Source organism: Seriola aureovittata, chromosome 12, assembly GCF_021018895.1.
Source record: "Seriola aureovittata isolate HTS-2021-v1 ecotype China chromosome 12, ASM2101889v1, whole genome shotgun sequence".
In the NCBI taxonomy this organism is placed as follows: Eukaryota; Metazoa; Chordata; class Actinopteri; order Carangiformes; family Carangidae; genus Seriola; species Seriola aureovittata.
Genome location: NC_079375.1, coordinates 20,518,339 through 20,531,844, shown reverse-complemented (window position 1 = coordinate 20,531,844; position 13,506 = coordinate 20,518,339). Strand labels below are relative to the sequence as shown.

The 13,506-nt window shown below is 42.1% G+C and overlaps 1 protein-coding gene and 1 long non-coding RNA gene across 4 annotated transcripts in view; both read right to left on the bottom strand.

Moving 5' to 3' along the window:
• The window catches only part of LOC130179043 (low-density lipoprotein receptor-related protein 8-like), a 78,781-nt gene extending 74,332 nt beyond the window's left edge, over window positions 1-4,449 (bottom strand). For all 3 annotated transcript variants that reach the window (XM_056391753.1, XM_056391755.1, XM_056391754.1), the window contains exons 1-2: window positions 4,296-4,449; window positions 3,376-3,492 (exon numbers count right to left, since the gene is read on the bottom strand). In XM_056391753.1, coding sequence (XP_056247728.1) covers window positions 3,376-3,492; window positions 4,296-4,362 — 184 coding nt within the window. In that variant the 5' untranslated portion in view covers window positions 4,363-4,449. The remainder of the gene's footprint in view (window positions 1-3,375; window positions 3,493-4,295) is intronic.
• Window positions 4,450-7,755: 3,306 nt separating this feature from the next.
• LOC130179046 (uncharacterized) lies at window positions 7,756-13,001 on the bottom strand. Its single transcript, XR_008829224.1, has 3 exons — window positions 12,921-13,001; window positions 12,634-12,697; window positions 7,756-7,838 (listed from the first exon to the last, which is right to left on the bottom strand). It is a non-coding gene; the product is annotated as an uncharacterized LOC130179046 (long non-coding RNA).
• Between the last annotated feature and the right edge of the window lie 505 nt (window positions 13,002-13,506).

The following is a 13,506-nucleotide window of genomic DNA, read 5'->3' as shown; positions in this document are numbered from 1 at the left end:
AATGACTACAGGAGGTGTGGAGGAGCGCCAGCAGTTTCACAAGTGAGTTTTCCTCTGAAGCAGTTGTAGGGATTTATTAGGTAAAAAATAAATAAATAAATAACACAAAGATGAGGGGGGAGGGGGAGGGGGAGGGGAAGGGGAGGGCATGCAGTCTATTGCTGACTCTGCATCTCAGAGCAAAACAAAAGAACTCTGAGCTTCTACGTGGTGATGTGAAAAGCTTCCTCGCAGGTATAGATGTTAAATTCATGAACACGGATGAAATGGATCGTTATCACACCCAAGGATGAGAAGAAAGTCAGGCGGACAGGCTGGACTTTGAAGGTAACGCAGATGTGATGGAGACCGGGTGATACGGGCGCTATAATAAGGAAGAGGTTTAAACGGCGGCTCCATGTCAGAGTTGGCACGAATTTGTCTGAGAATTCAAGGCTATATGATTCTTTTGTTGCCTCCACTGCTGTCAATTCCAGACGAGGCGGGAGGCAGGGTGGCTTTGCATCTCATCCTCGGCAGAAACGTTACGCAACCGGTAAACAAAATATACGGTTTCTATTACGGTTCGTGTGGATTCAACTTTCAACAATTCTCTGTCAGAAAAGTGGGAAGGTTGGAGCTCATTCGTATGCGCTGATTTGTGTTTATGTTCTGCATATATGCATTAATGCCTGCATTCGTCTGGTAGATACTTGTGTCCACGCATACTTATGAGTGCAATTATGCATGTGTGGGTGCGTGCAGCGGGTGACTGGTCAGTGGGGAACAGGGTTTGGGATGATGGGGGATGGAGAGATGGGATTGCATTCTGGGGGTGGGACGGTGGGGGATGGTGTTAACGGGGAACAGGGTGGAGGAGGATCATGGTGCATAAAGGGTATGATGGTGGTGTGAGCATCAACAGTGTTTTAAGGCCGCTACACATGTTCTGTGAGGTTGAGCTACAAGCAGCGGTCGGGTTAAAAATAAGGCGACACAGGGATGACAAATAAGGAGCTGCAGCACAGGTTCTTTCCTGTCAGCATATTTCATAACCATGGTCTGTTGCACACATTCAGTCACTGGATTCTCCAGCTTGGCATTGTGTACAATAATATATTGTGACTACAAGAAGAATAAAAAGTGAGACCATCCGTTCAACCACTCAGAAACTTAATTTAAAAACGCAGCCACTTCACAGTCAACAAGAAAACTGTGCACAGGATTTTCTGTGTGTGTACAAGCTAAATCCTCACTGTACTCTTCCCCCCCTGCGCAGCATATGTTGTACAGGTTTACACTCCACTGCGCTACACCAACTGTCTTTAGCCCGCTCACATGTAGGAATAGAAAAAGGGTTTACAGAAGCAACCCCTGAGAATGGTTTTAATAGCAGCACATTAATTAAATATTGCCAGAGCTGTGCAGCGTGCCAGAGAACCTCTTCTCCAAATCAAACAGGGTAAAAGTTGAACGGCTAATATCCTTATTGCCAATCAGTGGTCCAATACCATGAGGACGCCAGCGCAGAGACGGATCCCACTCTGCACAGACAAGCCAGCCTCATCTGCCTGCCCACGCACATACAGCCAGCCACACAAGGAAGAGGAGGTGGATGCGGAGTGAAGGCCGCTCTCCTAATACAAAAGGCAAGTAATCCTGGACTGTCATAAGCATCACATGGTGGGTTGACAGTAGTCTCAGCTTTAAAGGCTTTCAGGAGAAATGTTTTCACTCAAACCCTTAATGTGTCAGAAGCTTTACATGATGGAAAACACAGAGGGGTAATAACATCATCCCATTTCATTCAGAAGGGAAATACAGAGGAAGTAAAGCTTGGCAGAGTCTTTTTCTCCAAACATCAGTAGTTTTTGTGTGTGTGTGTGTGTGTGTGTGTGTGTGTGTGTGTGTGGTGTGTGTGTGTGTGTGTGTGTGTGTGTGCGCGAAGCAGCGATACATGAATGTTTTAGGAGCAAAGATGCTCCAAATGACCTGCTTTATTTTTTGGCATGCCGGAGGACACGTCCTGCTGGTCCCAGAGACGGGGCAACAATGGCAACACCTCCAGACTAACGCACACAGGAATCATAAGGTGGTTGTGTGCAGCAGGTTTGTGTGAGTGGGAGTTTTGGAGCAGACAGAAACAGAAACAAAGATGGAGAGTGCTGTAAGAAGAAAGAAAGAGACAGAGTGTGAGTGTGTGTGTGTGTGTGTGTGTGTGTGTGTGTGTGTGTGTGTGTGTGTGTGTATATGCATGTGTGGGGAGGTGCAGGAATTCCTCCCGAGCCACAATTAACCCGAACACATAGGAACATAGCTGCGCGGAAAAACACGCGGAGCTTGGCTTCAGCTTTGGCACAGCTTCACTGGTTTGAGCGCGAGCATTCCTCCGAAATATAGGCCACGGGCTCGCAGTCAGACAGGAAACTGGAATTCTATTATTTCCGCGCAGGAACAACACATCCGAGATACCTGTCAGAGCTCGCCGTCTGTCTCTCAGCTTGACGGCTTTTTATTTGACAATGATTGGAAAATGGTTCCAACCAATCAACCCTCATTTTAGGAAAACATGTTTGTTGAGCTTTCTATATATAGAAAAAAAAAAAAAAAAAAAAAAAAGAGGGATGAAATCACCAGTACACACTCATGGCCTGCAGGCACACACACACACACACACACACACACACACACACACACACACACACACACACACACACACACACACACACACACACACACACACACCTAATCCCCCACTCACAACATGATTTTATTTGTCTCTTTGGAAACTCTGTATGCTTTTATGTGTCCCTGAAAATATGCCACTGTCATGCACGGTGAACAAACGGGAAGAAAATAGATGAAAAAGCTAATAAAACAGCAAATCCACCATAAATATAATATAAAAATGATAAAGAGGACGGAGAGCGAGTGGTGGAGACACGGGTGCATTTTCTGGTTCATAACTGTTAACATTTTGGGGAAACGCGGCTCATTAAGACGGAGAGGTTTGGATAAACATTCCTGTCATGAACAGAGCATTAAGTCAGGCTGTAATGGACAGCTGATGGAGCAGTTCCAGGTTCTGTCTCCAGATGAGATTAATGACATAATTAATTTGATTTTTGTGGAACGTTTTTCATTGGTTAAGAAAAAAAAAAAAAAAAAGAAAATTGTCACATTACTGTCTAAGATCTTAAGAATAGTTTCATTTCCACAACGCAAATTTGTGGGAGGGGAATTATGGAGGAGACAATGAGGGCTGGTTATGTAGTAATTGTGAAGTCTTTATGATTCGGATGTGTTGCTCTGACAGGTTATTCCTCTTTACTGTGACATCTGCACCATCACACATCTTTGTTTCTATCTCAAGTCTCCACTGGTTGCAACACTTACGACAGTTTTCTTCATCACTGTTGTCTGAGCAGTCGTCATCGTCGTCGCACCTCCAGATGGTCGGTATACACCTTTTGTTGTTGCACTGAAACTGTCCATCCTCGCACTCATCCGTTGCTGGAAGAAGAAGATGGGGAAAACACACACACACACACACACACACACACACACACACACACACCACACACACACACACACACACACACACACACACACACACACACACACACACAAGGGGGGGGGCGTCCAGATGGGTTAGTGGAGTAGTAACCGCAAGTAGTTCAACTGTCATTTGCAAATGAATGCCTAATTGATATTCAGCTTTCATTCAGGTCAATTGGCTGAGGCGCTGGGAGCGTCACGGTTCGTGTTTTTCCTTTCAGTTATTTTTCTACTTTTTTCTTTTTCAAAGACGATTAAAAACAGTTAAAGTGAGAAAAGAGGGAAACAGCAGCAGTAGAAGAGGAAGAGGAGGAGGAGGAGGAGGAGGAGGCCCCGTGTCTGCCGGACACAATTCTCCGCAACACGAAGACAAAGATTCAGTGTGGGCCACTACATCTACTACCTCTGATGCAGTATGGATGCTCACAGCCGGGAAACACATGACAGACTCGCAGAGGCTTTTCCCACCATGAACACACACACTCATTCACCCGGGGAGCGAGCTATCACAGGTTTAACATGGAGGAAAAGATGATTCTGAATCTTATGTCTTATATCTTATCTTGTTTTTCTCTCTCTTGGCATCACACGCGCGCTCAGTACCAGGAGCGCTTCCAGTCTCTCACCTCTAGTACAGCCCATCTACACACACACACACACACACACACTCACACACAGTTACACACTTACACACACCGTTTAGGCAATATTTCATTTAATTCATGTCACACACACAAGGGGAAAAAAGCAGCACTGACCTTCCGATAAATGAAGCCTCAGGACAAACAAATGAAAAAGTAACAACGTCCTTAAATCCGTCCACATTTCTGACGGAGGTGATGGAGCTCATTCACATCCACTGAACAAAGCCCGAGAGCCGCTCTCGTTGTAGCTGCGACGCCGCTGCCGCTGCTGCTGCCTCTCGGCTGTGAGACGCCCCCTCCCTCCGCCTCACTGGCTGCCCGGAGCGTGACGACACCGCGCAGGGCGGGGAGAAGAGTAGAGTAGAATAGAACAGAACAGAACAGAACAGAACAGAACAGAACAGAACAGAATAGAACAGAATAGAATAGAATAGAATAGAATAGAATAGACTAGAATAGACTAGAATAGAATAATTGTAGTAGGCCTTTTTTCCCCTATTCTGTTCACATAAATTCCACGGGGTAGCGGTTCTGGAGCTTTTGATCAGTAGATACTACATGGACCCGATTTGTCTTCTCAACTACTACTACTGTTTCAGACTCAATAGAATTGAATAGATTAGAATTGACTTGACTCATCTCACTGCGCTGCAGAACAGAGAAGTTCGGTGGAATCCCACTGCCATCAGGCTACACAACACCTCAGCCAAAGGAAGTAACTAATAATCTAATAATGAATCATTATTTATTATTGACGGTTTTTTTTTTATTACTATTATTATTATAATTATTATAGTACTATTATCATTATTATTATTATCAACAATAAGCTAATGGACACATGAATTTCCCCTATGGGATAAATAAAGTATCTATCCATCTATCTAGACTGGACTAGAACAGAACAGAACAGAATAGAATAGAATAGAATAGAATAGAATAGAATAGAATAGAATAGAATAGAATAGAATAACTGTAGTCTAGTATTTTTTCAGACTATTTTGTTTTTGAGTTGAATTTTTATTCTTGACATTGGAAACTGTAGTTGACAAAATCTTTACACAAGGTCCATTTAGCAGCTGTTCTGGAGCTTTCAATCAATACTTTAACAGCTACCATGGTGGGATAGTTTTCTCAACCACTGTTTCAGTTACAAATACAGAATAGAATAGAATAGAATAGAATAGAATAGAATAGAATAGAACTACAACTATAGTAATCACAGACCCACGTAGTAACACACATCAGGTGCTGTGTTATTATGACCAGCAGGGTCATAGCATATGACAGAACATACACTGGGCTCATTTGATCCACATATTAAGTTAAATAATTCAATAAGACATGATTCAATGGCTAATTCTTAAGTCAAGTATTTGTTATTCTAATGAAACATTTCTATGTTTAAAATGGCCAGAAAAATTGTGGTATTCTTTGTCTCATTGCGCTACTTAAATAGTGTGAAATCTTTATATATTGATAAAAAATGTCAGGCTTAAATTGTTACATATTTTATTTTGGTTTCTGCAAAACCAACAGAATAACCAAAGAGGTCGAAAGGAAAGGGTTGGAGTGTGTTTTCAGTTACTCTGACAGACCTGTAGTCGGGTTGCAGAGGAACTACATTATGTTACCACAGTGTTTGAACTTATGACAGTAACAGTGGCTTAATTTGTAGCATCCTAAAACATGCAACAAAACTGCCAGGAGGGTGAGGGAGCTCCCTCCACAGACCTGTTCAAAACTGTGTGTTTACTCCCACACAGTATTAAGATTTCTACTCCAGGCAACATAGAGGAAAGCGCCTGTGTGGGTTGACACGGGGAGTTGAAGGGATTATAGAAGAACTGAAAACATACTCCCCCCCCCCCCCCCCCCCCCTTTCACTGGCATGACCTGTGACCTCGGTGAAAGCCTTAAACTACTTGCCGTCATCTCACCAAATGAGCAGAGGTTATTGGTTGATCTTTGCCTCTCTGACTGTCTCTGTTGGTTTCTACTTGTTACAGCAACACTCAGTCATATTTGAGCTTTAATAGCAATTTTCCTCTTAAAACACTCATAGCAACACATGTAGTAGTATTAGTATTCCTCAACCACAGATATGGACAAAATGCCCCACAAATAACGTCTGTTTGGTGTCATACAAGCCTGTGTTCTCATTGTTGTTTCCATGAAGTGGTTGTAATGACATTAAAATACTTGATAATAATCTTATTTTTCTTTTGTCTGTCTATGCCACTGAATATAGGTCAGGTTTTACTGATCCAAGACTATAATATTCCCTTCATATTTTTCTTGTGCTTGTCTTTGTTTTTTCTGTCCGTGGAGCCACAGTGTTCCCGTGGCTGGACTTCAAATAATTTAATATGGAGTGTGTACCTCCAACACGAGCTGGAAAACATGTTGCAGTAGGCTACAGGAAGTTATCATTATTTAATAAAAAAAAAAAAGGTAAGTTATATCTACTTAGCATTACAAAGGTAACACTCTCAAAGCGCTTCAGTACCTTTTGAACAGCAAACCAACAAGTTGTGTGAGCTGTCCTCTGGTGCAGCTGCCTGGCTGGAGACATACCAGAGGAAAAATAACAGGTAGCTCCACTGCTGCGTCGAGTGAAATGTGAGAAACCCAACATCAAACAAATGCATTTTGATGCAGCATTTATCCAGACAGGCCCGTTTCTGTTTTGTTTTGATGGTTTTTTTCCTGTGTAATACTTATACTAATCAAGTGAGAGGGACAGGGGTTCTGGGGTTGTCACACCCACTGAGCCAGTGAAATCAATTTCAGAGCATGACAGGCAGGTAATACAGTGGTGGGGACCAGCAGCAGCAGATGGGTTCAGTGGGACAAGCAATTTTAGGTCCCTGTGGTCTTTTTCTATTCAGGTTAGGGAGAGTAATTTAGAAATGCTTTGTGAAGTAGCAAGCTTGAGCCCTGTTCAGGGATGTGGCACATCCTTCAAAATGTAAACAATAGAAAGACATATAGTGTGGCTGCTGGAGAGAGGAGGAAGATACGGGACAGCGTGGCCTCAGCGAGGCAGAAACCAGCTCCCATAACCCCACCTGTTTCAGCGTCTGCACAAGTCTCTTGCACAGTACTGTATCCTGTTCAACTACCCCATTATTAACCTAGCCCCTAAGCAATAATGTGATATGATTCTCATCTATATGCAAATTATGCGAATGCTAAGGTAAACCGCGGGCTATACAGTTTCTCAGAGGCAGCAGCAACAGGAAAAGGCCCCCTGTACCTCTTTCATTAACCAAACTGCAGCGTTATTGCTATTACTAAACACAATGAGGTAATACTCGTCTGCAGATAAAAGTGCACCAGTAGTATTTACAAGGTCTAGTGGCTCCAAGCCAGAGCGAACGAGGCCGTCTTTCAAATCTAGGCCACGACCATTGCTGACAGCGTAATCAGTCATTTTAATGGAGATAAGCTGAAGGATAACTTAATCCCCCTCCCAACCACAACATATAGTAAATACACAAAGAGACACTGGCTCACACATGCACACATTTGCACAAACAATTGTATTCACAGCCATTAAAGTCATGGCACTGAGAAAATCATGGTACTGTAGCTGGGGCCTGTTGTCATGGTTGCACAGCAACCGACCAGCAAGAATAAGGCAGCAGGAGCAGACTGAAAGGAAAAAAAACAGTGGTTGGTGAACAGGTGTTTAAATCTGTTACAAGAATTACAGTCTGAAAATGAGTATGTTAACAACATCAGCCAGTGCGATATTAGCTCGTTCCAGACCGGCCCGTAACAAATTCTGATTCTGAGCGGTGACAGGGTGTTTAGTCGTACAGGAAAACATCCCAGCACAAACAGAGCCCTAATTTTCTGAAAAACTCCATGTCCCTTCACGATAAAACCCTGAGTACTGAAAGCCAGAAGACAAATGACTTGTGAATCACAAAGTAATGTGTTTTTAGCTTTAATTTCTATCTTCGCAGGGTGCACGATCCCCATCATATAAATTATGTAACGAGCTGCTCATAAAAAATAACGTACACACTGTGGGTTTTGTACTTCATAAGGCAATTATAATATGTAAAGTACAGTATTTGTTATCATTCGTGCCCATCTGGCCTGCTCAAGTAAAAAGTAAAGCACTGAATATTGATGTAGCACAAGGAATGTTTTTAGCTATCTGATTCTCACCCATCAGAGATAACACCGACTAAATCGAGTTTACAGTCAATTTGCTGTGAGGAATGAGTCATGACTAAATGAAAATGCTTTTAGCACACTGAGGATTAAGCAGGAGGCAGGGTACATCTGAGAGAGAGAGAGATTGTCGGGCAACTGAAATACAGAAATAGCAGAGAGCAGATTTTGCATGCTTAACACAGGCCATGGCTGCTCAGGCCTCAGGTCCTGTCCACCGGCCTTTAACCCTCCCGTCTCTGTGAGCAGTGTATCCCTCTAAAAGCCAGGGAGCTGCCTTTTTCCCCTGCTGTGACTCAAACAGCATCGACAAGAATGAAAAAAGAAGACCAAGTAAATGTATTGGTATAAGTTGAAAATGTTAAACCTTTAAAAGACACTGCGAAAAAGAAAAATGTGAAATAACAGGACACAAGAGTCTATAATCATGCTAGCAGCTTTGACGACTTACGCACAGCAGTACTTTGAGCTAAATGCTTACATCAGAATGCTAACCACCTATGTTTGCCGTCTAAGTCTAATGTCTTAGCATGCTAACGTCGGCTAATTAGCAGCAAACATGAAGTGCAGTTGATGCTGATTGGAAGATTTGTTGGTATTTAGTCAACACACCAAAGTTAAATCTTTGGGCATCACCACAGTCGGCTGGATTCACCCTCCGGGGAACATGAGTGTCTATACAACATTTCATGGCAATGCATCCAAGAGTTGTTCAGATATTTTAGTACGGACGGAAGTGGTGAATGACAAACGCAATCTCTAAAGCCACCTTACTGGTATAACTAAAAATTTTCACAGTTTTCACATCCACTATTACTCAATACCCAATATTTCCCATGTAGCAACTGTTGAAGAACTGATTTGTACAGCTGTCGTGCACTGCAACAACTGCCCAATAATTTCCCCACACTCGGATACACTGCAGATGTGTACTGTAAAACACTTTTTTATTATCCTGCAGAGAACCACTTACGCCACATAAAAATCCCTCACTACTCAAGCTTTTTGACAGCCTGTCTACAGAATTATCAGTGCTGTTACTGAGATAAAGTCACTTCAAGACACATCTCTAGATTTCTGTCTCTGCCAGAGTGACGCGTGGTTTACACTACATCTGTGCAGGAGATCATAATTTTGCAGGCAGCAGTAGAAAAGTCAGGATTGCTGGTAACGTTTGTCTGTGTTTGCACAGTGTGTCAAAACCTGGCAGCAGATCCCTCATTTTCTGCCACATTTCCTCAACATTGTCGATTCAGGAGCAGCTTCCATCATCCTCCCATACAGTCACAGCAATCATGGAAATCTGCAGTTCCTCTTGCATGTGAACAGCATTTCAGTAAATAGTGTGACTTCTACCCTGGCCACATTTTGTTTAACTAACCTTTAGGGCACATTTGCTGAGCATGCACACTGTGTTTTTTCCTTTTCTGCTTCTCTGCTCCACATTCACACAGCTGCAGGAGCTGGAATCGACAGGCGTCACGGTTCGGTTACAGTGTCGCTATCCACTGACGGCCTCTGAGCGCTAAAGCAATTACGTTTAAGTACCTTGCTCAAGAACACCTCAACAGCTGCTGTTGAGGGATGAGAAAAGCCACATTTGCTCACTGTTTCCTTCCACCTTTCACCAGCTGGTTGAGGGAAACTGGAACAGCGATGCTCTGGTCACAAGCCCTGTTTGTCTAACCCAGTGGTCTGCAGCCGTGAGATTAGCTCATCCTCTTCGGTTGATGTTGCACCTGTCAGTGAAATCAGCTGCTGGAGTGTCGGGCCAGAATGACAAACTGTTCACACAAATCTCTCTATTGCACATGCTTGGACATCAGTGTGTAAGACTGTGACTCACATTCTGCTGCAGGTTCGTGGAGGCTCTTTACTCTAATCTAACCATCACGGACGATCGGTTTTTAAGGCTCAAAGCAGAATTTTATCCTCCCACCACACACACAGCTTCTTATTTTAAACTAAATCTGTGATAACTTTTATAAATGATTTCTGTATAGTTGTCTTTGATGACACTGAAAGATGTATCTAAGCTAATTTCGCACCATATAAATATACAACACATATCATGCAGATACAACAGCACCAAAATTATATGAGATAATGATTAAATGATGAGAAAAATAATCTTTGAGAGACCTTGGTGACCACTGGGCTGGCAACCATGACAACATGAAGGGTATTGAAAGTGGCGGGGTCTCATGACATCTACAACATTTCACAGCTACAGTTACTTATAGTAAATTATAGTTACTGGTATAACAGCAAAGATTTTGAATGCAGGACGTGTACTTGGAAGTGAATACATCACTGCATCTACAACCACTCACTGTACTTATTTCTGTTTTAGCATCCTGCAGGTAGCTGTCCAAATCTGGAGGCTGCTGCCCTCTACAGGTCAAAGACTGACATGAACAGCAGACACACAGTTAGCACAAGAATGAAGCTGCATTGAACTATATGGTTATAACTGAACTGTACTGTTGAGGTTTACTTACAGAAAATGGACCAGTTGCATTCATGAACCTACAAATGCATGTCATATATATTGTATATATCATATTCTGTTTTTGTTTGTTTGTTTTGTTTTTCAGAAAACAGTGCCGTCTTTTCTGTTGATGTGGTTCTATATTCAGTAGATTTGAAATGACCCAGAGACTATGAGGTTAAAGCCCCGGCTTTCATCTTTCAGGAGGTTTGAGGGTTTGAGGGATTATAATAGTCCTTACTGTTGTACAGTGGACAGTGATAGTGAATGGAAATGACTGTCCAAACACATGTGGATTACCCTCTGTACATCCCGCCAGAATTGAAGCCATCCTAAGTAATTAATAAGAAGCAGAATGATTAACGTTATGCCCATGAATCTAAATTATGTTAATTATTCACACATCTGTTGATCCATGTGTCCGTCAATTTTCTACATCCTGTTCTGTTTTTTTCAGAGCCTGTTGTATCCTGGAGTCTCTCCCAGAGTGCAACAGTGACAAGCTGCTGTCGCAGGGCCAACAGACATATATGTTGACCAGCTGTTCAGAAAGATGCCAAATACACGACAACATGTCATTAACGACCTAATCATTTCCACAAATATTGTTGTGTTTTGCTTGATTGCTGAGCTAATTGCATTAATGAATTTTGTACAAGGACTCTGATCAAGAGAAATACACAGTGTATATTGTATTTGTTCCTTCGTCCTCTTGTCTCAGGTTTAATTTTCTCACGCTAACAACTATTCTTTCTTTTTTTGATGCAGTTAAGACTTGTTGATATTTATTTTAATTCAGTTCACTGAATTATTGTACACTTTATAACATTGTCCACTAGGGGGAGAGAGTGCATTTCGTGTCCCTGTCTCATCACTCCTTTTGTGAAGCAGCTGACTGGTTCATCACAGGTTTGCAAGGAGGCTCAGCATCAACTCAACACTGGTGTTTCTACTGGTAAAATATGAAAACTAAAGTAGATAAGATAAGATAGTCATTTATTAGTCTCACACTGGGGGAATTTGCAGTGTCACAGCAGCAAAGTGGACAGTACAAGAAAAACTGCAAAATGCCAGTAACAAATACTTGGAAAGATAAGTAATAGATAATAATACGTACAATTCGATATTTTGAAAAATGTATAACACAGCAGCAGTAGATGGCACTGGGACCAGCACTGCACATCAATGTGAACATGCTATGAGTTGCTTCATTGTTATTTTGTAAGACTTGTCACTAGAGTGTTGGGGCTCAACAAGAGTTGCAGATGGAGGCAAAATGTAAAGCACTTTGGATAAAAGCACAATAACTGCAGCCGTTTACTATGAACCAACATGCCAAATGTTTGCTGCTATCAATTAAAAATTTATTCAAAAGCTGGTAAAAAAAAGCGCTCTAGATCTGGGGCTACTGAACGACAGTTGTGCCAGTAGAAAAACTAAACCCAAGTTTACTATCTTGTCAAATTCTGGGGGGAAATGCAACTGGGATATACATTTCCTGTAGAAAATGCAAGACAGTGGAAATAGTAGCTGAAATCTCAAGTGAATCCGACAGTTCACATTCACTGCGTCGCTGAAAAGACAACTGGAAGCTGAAATGTACTACTTGCAGAGTTGGAAACTGAAGTGTGTTACCTAAAGAAGCCAAGAGCTGAAATGCATTGCTGATACAGTTGGAAGGTAAAGCAGACAGATGAAGTGCATGACCAGACACACTCATAGACACAAACTCAATCTGTTAAATACAACACACTGCATGGACAGCTCTCTCACCTCCATCCTGTTGTCATCCTCACTGTTGTCATGGATGAGACCGATCCCTGTGCAATACTGTCACCTGCAAATACAAAGCTTTGGTTGTTATGATGTTTGGAGACAGTCAGAAGTGAACAAACTAGAGTAGAGGGATCAGAGTTATTTATATATATATATTTATGTCCAAGCAGTTGGAGTTTATCGCTATCACTCCTTTTCCTTTCAGTGGTTTAGTTGCGCGACCAAAGCCGCACACTGCGTAGTTTTATTTACACGCACATTTACACAGTCGCTACGTTTCTTACCTTTCGATGAGGCGCGTTTGTTTGTTTGGCAAACCAGGAGTGTGCCGCTTCCCTGTGCTAATTAGTAGGCCCGTGTCTTCGCGCGCTTCGTGGTCACGTGAATTGTGTTTCCTGTTTGTAAATATTGATTTTTTTTTTTTTTTTTTTTTTTTTTTTTTTTAATTTTGCTGGAAATGACTAGTTTTGCTGGAAGGGAAATGTGTATGAAAACATCTGGTTAAAATATATTTGGGTTTCAGAAATGGTGATTGTTTTATCTGCCAAGAAAATGTGTTGACCCAACTACATTAAAGTTAGTTAAAAAACCCAATCCTACATATTTTTTAATGTAAATATTAAGTCTTGTGGGAGGGGCCACAGGGTTAAAAGGAGCTGCCTGGACCCAGCTGGCATATGAGAATTTCTGAATTGTTTTTAATGGTTTTCATTGTTTGCACTTTGAGAGAATAAATCACACCAACATACTATCTTTGACTACGCCTGTGTTTTTCCCATTGAGGAGGAGTACGGGACAGAACCCCTCGACCATCAGTAGGAACAGAGTAGAACTGACCTGAGCCGACCTTTAAGACTCGAGGTAGACCTC